The 10,616-nt window shown below is 54.7% G+C and overlaps 1 protein-coding gene across 1 annotated transcript; it reads left to right on the forward strand.

Moving 5' to 3' along the window:
* The first annotated feature begins 3,606 nt into the window (after window positions 1–3,606).
* Window positions 3,607–8,274, forward strand: PRAME (PRAME nuclear receptor transcriptional regulator). Its single transcript, XM_061170059.1, has 4 exons — window positions 3,607–3,642; window positions 4,925–5,244; window positions 5,584–6,192; window positions 7,698–8,274. Exons 1-4 carry the CDS (start codon window positions 3,607–3,609, stop codon window positions 8,272–8,274), a joined length of 1,542 nt encoding a protein of 513 aa, XP_061026042.1.
* The last annotated feature ends 2,342 nt before the right edge of the window (window positions 8,275–10,616 follow it).

Genomic DNA, 10,616 nt, shown 5'->3' on the forward strand with positions numbered 1-10,616 from the left:
ATGTACTTCTAACTAGAAGAAGACCATGACGTTTTCACTGGGCTGTCCCTCCCCGTCACCCAGAACAGCAGTGGATGGTCTGCCCCAGGCACTCTGTAAATGTTGAGTAAATCGAGGGTTGCCGATAGAGGGGGAGCCTGGGTATGGGGGCGAGGGGACCAGCTGGGCGGGAGACCTCCCTGGGGGCACGTCCCCTCTGCCTGGTGCCTCCTGCCAGCCCTCAGCACAGGGTGGGCTGCCCCCTCAAAGGTGGAGCCAGTGCTCCCTGAGTTCTGAGGCTCACTGACCCTCCTCCAGTGGAAAAAAGTCCAGTGCAAAGGGCCGGACAGCCCAACGCACCTGGTGTCACTCTGAGCCACAGTGACCTTATGGCTTGGTGTTGGAGATTTGGGGTCAGTTGGATGACAGGGATGCAACACCGGACCCCTCTTCTCTCCTCCTCTTTCCAAAAGCACAGTTCCCACCATCTCAGGCAATAACGAGGTTGACCGTGCAAAAGTCCTGAGAAGCATCCTCTCCGGGGCCAAACGCCAAGACTGGGGCCTCCCCTTCTCTCTGAACCTCTCTCATCTTTGTGTCTAGGGTCAGTGCTCCCTCTCTGTGCCCTTGGAGTTGGCGGGGGGGACAGCCACTGGCACCTACCCCAGGCCGAGGCAAACAGAGCCAGATCCTGGGGACACTGACAGTCCCCAGGTGCCCTTAGTGGTCCCAGACATGGCTTCAGCATATAAGGGACACAGCTCTGAGAGCCAGGAAACCAAGCCCCCGGCTCTGCTGCCATTTCCCTCCTCCCCCCTCGTCCTGGGCCATCCCCAGCCCAACCAGCCTGGAGTGGGCCCTCAGCCTCCCGCACCCCTACTTGCCTTTAGAAGCACCTCCCTCAGGATTAACTGGCTGGACCCAGGGTGACCTGGACGTCAGACATGTCCTCACTGGGGAGGAAGAAGTGGGGAGACTTGCTTGTTTCGGTCTAGATGTCATTGGATCTGAAGTGGAACCACATCTTGCCAAGTGCAGGAAGAGGCAGAGAGGGCTGACAGAGACCTTCGATTTTTCAAAAGCCCCAGAGGGCAAAATATTCCAGGGCAAGAAGAGATCTTACTGCAGAGGGAAAGGAGACGTACCAGTTCCTGGGTAGGACCTTGTCTGCTCGAGGCTGGGTCAAGAGAGCCGAAGGAGGAGAGGCCACCATCGGCCTGGCACCCAGGGCTTCTGTCAGCCTGGTGCCTCTGAAGACCAGCAGGGTTGGGGTCTTCTTCTGGAAGCCAGGAAGGGTCATCTTCCAGCATTTCTGGTGTTTCTTTGAATCCAGAAAAGCAGCTGGGCTTTTCTTTACCTTCTTCTACACTTGTTATGTCAGAAGAATTGGGGAGAAATCCTTGATTTCTGTTGATGCCAGTGGAAGGATGTCCAGTCCCCCACCCTTCCCGCATCATGGCCACACCCCAGGCTCTGGGAGAGGTGGGCTGACTTGCCAGGGATGCAGAAAGAGGGGGCTGCCCCGTCAGCACAGGCCAGGAGCAGGAACCCGGGGACACAGATGCATTCTAAAGACCCCAGGAAGGCCCTGGGGGCAGATGCTTTGCGATCCCAGTAGAAATTCTGTGACTGGAGACGGGAAGGGAGACAGGACATCCCCCCACCATGAGCTCAGAGGCTGCTCTGGCCTGCGCAGCATGAGAACAGGTGACCAGGACGTGGTAGAAACGTCCCCCAAATTGACTCATGCCTGGGCCTTGGGAGTTGTCCTGGGCCAGTCCTGACACTGGGCAGGAAGGACAGGTCTTCCTGCAGATGTGCCCCTGGTCCTTCTGCCTCCGGACAGACAGGCTCTGCATGGAGGTGGAGGTGGACAGAGGAGTGTCCCCTGCCTCGCTGGGGAAGAATGTTTGGCTTATACTTCCCATTTTTACATCATTCGAAGGCAGTGGTCCCTCCTGCCTCTTTGGATCTCCTGGATGCTGGGTTCCCATGGAAGCATCCCAGGCTTGGACGTCTGCCATTTCCTGTTTCCCCGAGGTCCACGTGAAGTCAGTCATCTCTTCTTAACGCTCTGTGGGGCAGATCCATCCACACCCCTCCCCCGAGCGGGTCTTCTGGTTACTCCCTGCGTGGAGCATGGCAGTGTCTACCCCTGGCCAAGTCCCCAGCTCACCAGGCTGAAAAGGAAACTAACTGAATTTCAGCTTTTCTCTGAAGGTTATTTGAGGTGCTGGATGAAAAGTGCGAGCACCACACAGTGGCTGCTCCAGAATCAGGGACATTCTGCTTAACTTACTAATCTCGACCTGCAGCTGATCAGTCAAGGTGATGGTCCGGGGGTTGAATGTCCATAGAGCACGTTCCAGCTTAACCCTGTTTTAGGCAAACTGCTGATAGGGACGGTAGAAATTTGGAGAAAGCAGTCTCGGAAATTACCAAACCAGAGAGCATCCTTCAGAGAATGCTGCTGCCTCACCCACAGAATAGAATTGCCGGGGCGTCACAATGCAGGGGGTGGAGAGGTTCCGTCAGCCTGTATTCTGAAACCTCAACAGAACCAACGTGTGAGCCAGCCCAGCAGGGGCATCGCCCCCAAACCCTTCAATACCGAACAGAGCTTCACATCCGCTGAGGAGAAGTTTGGTGTTAGCGTAGCTGTGCTTAACGCAGAGCAAGAGAAAAGCTGAATTTTGTTTATGGGCCTAATGGCACTCTCCCATCAGAATCCCTGTAAGTGAAAGCCTTAGGGGAGGGGTCGGGAGGCTTTTTGAAGCTGCTTTGCATTACTTGTTTCCTAGGATTGAGGAAATGTTAAGTTATCCGCAAACACTGGGAAGGGGCCTCTGAAGGTCATGATGAGGGTTGAAGCTGCTGGACAGAGCCTGGGCTGGGATGTGGAAGAGGACGCCTGAGCCTCAGGGCAAGTCCTCTTCTGGTTGCAGCCCTTTGCTGACACCGATATGTGTGCTTGGCCCACGTTTATTTCCCTCCCTGCCTCCAAGAGCCCAAAGAGCCCACAGCCCTGACCCCCTCAGTGGCTTTCAGGCTGAATAAGGTGTGTCCCAGGTTTGGCCACCAGCACAGTTCGGGCCTCTCCCAGCCCACATGCCTACATTTCATCGTCTCAAGCCAATTTGCAGATCCCCGCTTATGGGAGGAAACACCCTTTGCCTCCAGGGACAGAGGGAGGAAGATTGAGTCTTGGGTTTGCCTTGGGTTTAAGGGATCCACCAGGTCCCCCCGTAGCCACTCCTGCTGGCAATTTCTCAAGCCCATCCTGACAAAAGTCTCTGAATTCCTCCAAACAAAACACACTTTACCTCGTCTTGGGTAATTTCCTTGGTCTCATTACAAACGCCCAGCCCCTCCCTCTTCCCAGCCAGCTCCTAGTTGTAATTTTGACCTGACCTCCTTTGGGGAAGCCTCAACCCTCAAAATCTGGAGGACCCACCATCCCTCAGTGTTACCTCTGTTCCCCCGTGAACGGGCACACATTTTGCGGTTTTAGGTTACGTATAAGTGACTGTGTGATTCTCAGGAATTTTGTTATATTTCTTTTTCTTTTGGGGTGACACCACTAGGTCTGCACAAAGCTGTCTTAACTCAGACATTTGGGTAATTTTGATGTGGTCCAAACTCCCCCAACGAGTATACTTTCAGGTTGGTTTTCTTCTTTTATCTTTCGCTTTCATGAGTGGACAGAGGATCCTATCAGTTGTGTGTAACGAGAAAGTCAAATCAGCGTTAGCTGGATGGATTTCTAGTAATAAGATTCCTCTTTCAATTGGAAATGGAAATTTCAGCTGGGATCTGAAAAGTGTGGCCAGGAAGGCCTATCATGGCTTCTCAGGAGCCAGAGGAGGGACTCAGAGGCCTGAGCACATTGCTCCTTGCACCACACCCGCCCTGGCGTCTGGGGCCTTGGGCCCTGACCACTGCCCCAGCCAGGGTCTCCACAGGACAGGCCATGCAGGCCAAGGTCCTGTAGAGAATTTTTCTTCGCCTTCTGTACACGTTTGCAGTAGCAGGCTTTGCTTTTGCTTCTACATGAAGTTTTGCCTTAATCCCAAACGTTGTGATTTCTGCTCTGGTTTATGCCACTCTTATAGACAGTTACAGTATTTCTTAACCAAATAGATTTTTTTTCTTTTTTTGATGTAAGACATCTAATTAGTTGGAATTTTTGGATGACATTTTACGTACTTGGTTTGTGACCAGTAATTATAGTTCATATCATTTATGGTTTTGTGATTTTTACTAGTTTAAAGGGCTTTTTTGGTTTGTTTTCGTTTTAGAAATGAAAAGTTGTTTTTTTTTTAATTCCATGGAATAAAAAAAAATTCCACGGAATATTTTGAAGAGTGGAGGCTTTGTTCTAAATGTGAGCGCTTTGCTCCTCTGAACTAAATCCTAATAATAATACTCGTAGGTACATCTTGGAATCAGTTTTTTTTTTTCTTAATCTCTAACATCACATGCTATCAAATACTGTCATGCTGCTTTATGGTTTCTGATTTAAAGATTTTTAAATGGGGTAACAGTACCCACTGTGTGGTGCTCCTCCATCTTTTCCATCTGGGTTATTTGTTGGAGTTTAGGAAGAGGCCATGTTGGGCTAAACTCCTTATTCCTGTTGTTTTCAGTCCTTGAGTGATAATCAGAAGCTTGTCTCCGGAGAGGGTGGGGTCAGCTGTCAGGCTTCTCGGTACCCACCTGTCAGAGGAGCTGGGATTAAACGCAGCAGCAGGTGGATATGGGATGGGGCGAGAGGTCACCTTGTCCCGTCATTGGGGCCTGGCGCCAGCAGGGCCAGAGCTGTGGCTTTGTGGCCAGAGGGGTGTCTTTGGCCCTGCGCTGGGTCCCCTAGAGGGTGGAGAGATGGCAGGGTCGCCCGTCCTTGGCCCCAGAAGGACCCACCCCTTGCTCTCTGGTGTCCCTTCAGGACGCATTCCGGAGCAGATTCTTTAGGATGGGCATCTGGGCCCCGCCGCAACTCCTGGAACTGGCCGGCCAGAGCCTGCTGAGGGATGAGGCCTTGGCCATCGCCGCTCTGGAGGAGCTGCCCGCTGAGCTCTTCCCGCCCCTGTTCTCCGCGGCCTTTGCCGGGATGCGCAGCCAGGCCCTGAAGGCGATGGTGCAGGCCTGGCCCTTCCCCTGCCTCCCGCTGGGGGCCCTGATGAAGGAACACAAGCCTCAGCTGGAGACCTTCCAAGCTGCAATCGATGGCCTGGACGTCCTGCTTGCCCAGGAAGTCCGCCCCAGGTGAGGGCGACCCGGCAGGCGGGTGGGGCCTGGGGGTCTGAGCAAGACGCAGCTGGCGTCAGGGAGGGTGTGGGGCCACGGGGAGGCCTTGGGGCCATGGCTGGGCCACTCTGGGAATAGGCTTTAGGGCGTGCAGGGCTACTTAAGGTGCAGAGGTGACAAAAGGCACGTGGGCCCACCCTCTCCTCACGGCACTTAAAGTGGGGACCAGGAGGGGCCCCGGAAGCTCGAGGAGCAGCTGGTGTCTGGGGTGTAGCACCCTTGCCTGGGTTCTGAGCCATGCGGTCCTGGTCCCCGTGGGTCTCCGCACAGCTCAGCGTGTCTCCCGTTGTCTCGCAGGCGGTGGAAGCTGCAGGTGCTGGATTTGCGCCGGAACGCCCACCAGGACTTCTGGACCGTGTGGTCCGGCACCAGGGCTGGTGTGTGCTCGCTGCTGGAGCCTGAGGTGGCCCAGCCCGTGAGGAAGAGGCGCCGGGTGGAAGGTGCAAGGGTGTGGCCGAAGCAGACCTGCGCCCCCGTGGAGGTGCTCATAGACCTGTACCTCAAGGAGGGCACCCCCGACCCGTCCCTCAGCTACCTCCTGAAGAAGGTCAAGCAGAGGAGGGGCTCACTCCGCCTGTGCTGTCAGAAGCTGAGGGTCTTCGCCATGCCGATGCAGAACATGAGGAAGATCCTGAAGCTGGTGCAGCTCGACTCTGTCCAGGACCTGGAGGTGAACTGCACCTGGAAGCTGGCCACCCTGGGCAGGTTCGCGCCGCACCTGGGCCAGATGGTCAACCTGCGCCGGCTGCTCCTCTCCCACATCCACATGATGCCGCACGCTGCCCCCGGCAAGGAGGAGCACTGCATCAGCCAGCTCACCGCCCAGTTTCTCAGCCTGCAGCACCTGCAGGAGCTCTACCTGGACTCCATCTCCTTCCTTGAGGGCCGCCTGGACCAGGTGCTCAGGTGAGGCGTGGCGCTGTCTCTCTGCAGACCAGGGCAGGCCTCTCTCGTTTCGTTACCCGTGGGGTGTCTGTCTACCGTCTGCCTGCCATGGATGGTGCCAGGGTGCACGGGCCACTCAGAGGTCCACACGATGCCGCCACTCCGTCCCCTAGCATCTTGTCACATAGCCTCCCAGGTTAGGGTCAGAGGTGTGGCCTCAGTTAGATGCCTGTCAAAGGGGGCTCTTTGCTGGGAATCTGCATCATGGGGGCTTTGGGCCAGGTGAGGGTGGCTTTGGGCCAGGTGAGGGTGACTTTGGGAATTCTTCCTGAGAGAGTGATGTCTAAGCTGAGATGATGGAAAATAACTAAGCAAGGAGGACATCGACCAGGGGAAAGCCCATCCAACGTGAGGTTTCAAATCGGAAGCTCTGTGCTGAGCAGTTGGTCCACGTGAGCCTGTCCCTCCCACCTGTCCCACTTTCCTGTCTGTCCCGGGTTGCTTTAGGCTCCAGGTGAGGTGTGATGTGGGAAATGGGTGATTCTGGAGATGACGGGGAGGGAGCAGGAGTGAAGAATTGTGGAGTCCATCAGGACATTAAGCAATTATTGCTCCTAAGTAGTCCAGAGAAGAGAAACAAAAAATCAAATGAGTATCATTATTGAAGTGGTTCCAATCTCGAGTCCAAATTACAATTATTATTTGCTTCTAAGGCTTCTGATTACATAGGAATTCTTCAGTAACAAATTATTTCTTCTAGAAATTTGTTCTTCATTCTTAAAATAGAATCATAGCTTTACGTGGAACACAATGATGAAAGATGAGGGAATGCAGCGCGATTTATTTGTGTGAAAGAGTTGGATTGATTTCCTTTCTGGCAACTGCAGACTCAAAGCATTAGGAATAAACGTGTTCATTCAACAAGGACAACAACAAAAAAAAGAGTTGTGGAAAGTGAGGGATGGTTTGTGGCTGATACAGTGACCAGAGTTAGCCCCTGCCGGCTGGACCCCTCTGGACGTTGCCAGACCTTGCCTGGCTTAGCCCTTTAAGCACAGATCCCAGTACCCTCACTGGGAACAGAAAAACGGATGATGGGGTCCAGGAGGCGGCAGGAAGGAAGCCCAAGTTGAAAGCAGTTTAGGTCATGTCTCCCAATACTGTAGTTTGCTGATCCCCTCTCTCGCTTGGGACATGGTGTCAGGCTCCCCGGTGGGCACCTGCCATTGTTACCTTACCTGTGCTCACAACACCTGGCAGGGGTACGTCGTCCCCCACTTGACGGGTGAGCACAGGGAGCACTTGAGGATTCCTTCCCTTGACCCCGTCACATGGCAGATAAGGGATGGGAAAGGACCCCGCTCAACCTTGGGCTGACCTGACACCTCTCCTTTGACCATGCAGCATCCTCCGGAAGACTGGGATCTGGTGAAATGGGCCTCTCTTCCCTTGAGGCCTGGGCCACCCCACATCCCTCCGCCCACCACCTCCATCCTCCCGGGGCTGACTGCTCTGTCTCTCTCCAGGTGTCTGAAGAACCCCCTGGAGACCTTGTCGATTACCAACTGCCTGATTTCGGAGTCAGACCTGATGCATCTGTCGCAGTGCCCGAGCGTCAGCCAGCTGAAGGATCTGGGCCTTAGCGGGGTCAACCTGACCAGCATAAGCTCCGAGCCCCTCCGGGTCCTGATCGAGAAGGCCTCGGCCACCCTCCAGGACCTGGACCTGGACGAGTGTGGCATCATGGACTCCCAGTTCAGCGCCCTCCTGCCCGCCCTGAGCCACTGCTCCCAGCTCACCACCTTCAGCTTCTGCGGCAACCCCATCTCGATGGCTGTGCTGGAGAGCCTGCTGCGCCACACCGTGGGGCTGAGCAACCTGAGCCACGTGCTGTACCCCGCGCCCTTGGAGAGCTACGAGGACGTGCGCGGCACCCTCCACCTGGGCCGCCTGGCGCACCTGCACGCCCGGCTCAAGCAGATGCTGCGGGAGTTGGGGCAGCCCAGTGTGGTCTGGTTCAGCGCCAACCCCTGTCCGCACTGTGGCGACAGGACCTTCTACGACCCAGAGCCCATCCTGTGCCCCTGTTACATGGCCGCCTAGCCCAGCGAACGAGCCGCAGGCTTTGTCCTGGCACGCGGGCACTGCCGCTCAGACCTCAGCGCGTCTCGAAGAAACACAAGCTATAGTTTCAGACAGTTGTTCATTGTTAGCGGGAAAAGGAAAGGTGATTCAGAGCAGGCCGGGGGGATGGTGACTTGGGGGTTGATGGGATCTTCGGGGAGATGCATCCTATAGAGTTAGAAATGTGAATGTGAATTTCTAGAGGGGGATTCAGGCTTGAGAAGTAGATGGGGGTGTTATCCCTACGTGGATGGTTATAAAGAAATGGTCAGAAATAAAGGGAACCTCAGTGTCAATCACCTGGTGTTCACTGTGATCTGTGACTGTGATTCTCCCATTTAAACCTCAGGAATCTCCTGTTAGAGATTAAATAAGAAGTCAGCATGTGTGAGGCCCAGGCACCCTAGGCTGGACGAGGTTCGGCCTCAAGAGTTAACGGCACCATTTCTCCCTCCCTTTGGTCTTGTTTCTGGATCATCTGTTACCTCCTCACTTCTGTGGCTGTTCAGTCTATCATTGCACACAAGGTGCATCCTCAGGGCCTGGAACGTACTAAGTGTCCAATAATGAGCACCACTGGAGGGAACATTCTTCCAAGGGACCCTCGCTGCTGACTCCACACAGGCCCTGGACTCTAGCACCCTCCCCAGTGGATCCAGCAGATACAGAGCCTCCATCCCTGGCCCTGGGTGGTACCAGGATAGGGCTTCAATGTGCAAAGTCAGGCCCCGAGTCCTGAGGGGAAAATCCACCCACAGACCATCTGGAGCCTCTGGGACTCAACAGCCCATACCCTCCTTCCCACTGCATCCAGCCCCTTGAATTCAATTAGTTGTGTCCTGTAAAAACATCTTAATTCCTCCTAGCAGAATACTAGTAAGCTCACATAGACAAATAACATTTGTTTACTATTCGTTTCCCACATTCAAAAGAGTTCATCATTTTGTGCGGAGGTAGGTCACACCAGGGTGAGAATGCCCTTCTTCCGGGAAGACCCCCCCTTCTTCCCTGTCAAGGAGGTGATAATCCAGCTCTGAGCCAGTGAGATGCCCTGGATTCTGGGTCCCAAGAGAGAACAAACCCACGCCAGGTCTTGGGAGCACTTGGGTAGAGCAGGTGAACGTCAGACTTGGTTTGGCGGTGTGGTGAGGCCACCCCGTGGGACCCCCCAAGACAGCCCATCCAAATGAAAGGGACACGGGCTTCCCTGGGGGCGCAGTGGTTAAGAATCCGCCTGCCAATGCAGGGGACACGGGTTCGAGCCCTGGTCCGGGAAGATCCCGCATGCCGCAGAGCAACTAAGCCCATGCGTCACAACTACTGAGCCTGCACGCTACAACTACTGATGCCTGCGTGCCTAGAGCCCATGCCCCGAAACGAGAAGCCACCGCAGTGAGAAGCCCGTACACCGCAATGAAGAGCAGCCCCCGCTCGCCGCAACTAGAGAGAGTCCGCGCACAGCAACGAAGATCCAACACAGCCAAAAATAATTAAATAAATAAATTTACAAAAAAAAAGGGACATGTCATACAGTGGGGTCCGCCCCGTGGCCCTGGGCTGCCTTACCTGGCTTCCCACGCACGACCTGGGGAGAAGGCCACACACCAAGGCCGGGGCAGGGCTCATCTGCATGTCCCCTGACCGTGAGCCATCCTCCACCGCCTATCTGGTGTGGCCAGCTGTCAGCAATCCCTTATCCTGCCACACAGCCACTGGCCCTTCTCTATCTTCTTCCCCTAGCAGGCACCCTCTTTTCTTCTGCCCCATCCCTTCCAGCCCCCTACCCTATGCCCCGTAAGAAAGAACAAGAAATGGACCCCTCGGCTTGTGGACATGCTTTGCCATTTCTGAAAGGAGAGAGAATGCAGAAATCTGTATAAGTGATGGTGTGCTGGGAAAAAGGGGGTCAGGAAAAGATCTCTCTTACTTTTCCCCAGTGCGCACCCAGTCTCAGCAACCCCAAGCATCCCTAAGTTACAGAGCATATCTTCCGGAACAGGAACTGGCACCTCTGGGATATGAGGAAAAGTATACAGGACGAGCAGATTCTCCATGAGGAAGAACAGAGGCAGAGATCGTGTGATCTCAGTGCCAGATTCCTCAGCCGCAAGACAGATAATAACACTGGCCTCATGACGTTGCAGTGAGGTCACCCACAGGGCTAACCTATGGAAGGCACTTGCCCCGGTCATGGATGGCCCCATATAGGACAGTGGTGATTATTAGTTGCCCGATGCAAGTAAAGGAAGAAAAACAAAAGTGAACACTGCCTCTTGCTTCTCAAGCAGGGTGCCCTGCACTTGGGACTTTATTTGGCCCAG

Source organism: Eubalaena glacialis, chromosome 15 (assembly GCF_028564815.1).
Source record: "Eubalaena glacialis isolate mEubGla1 chromosome 15, mEubGla1.1.hap2.+ XY, whole genome shotgun sequence".
Lineage (NCBI taxonomy): Eukaryota > Metazoa > Chordata > Mammalia > Artiodactyla > Balaenidae > Eubalaena > Eubalaena glacialis.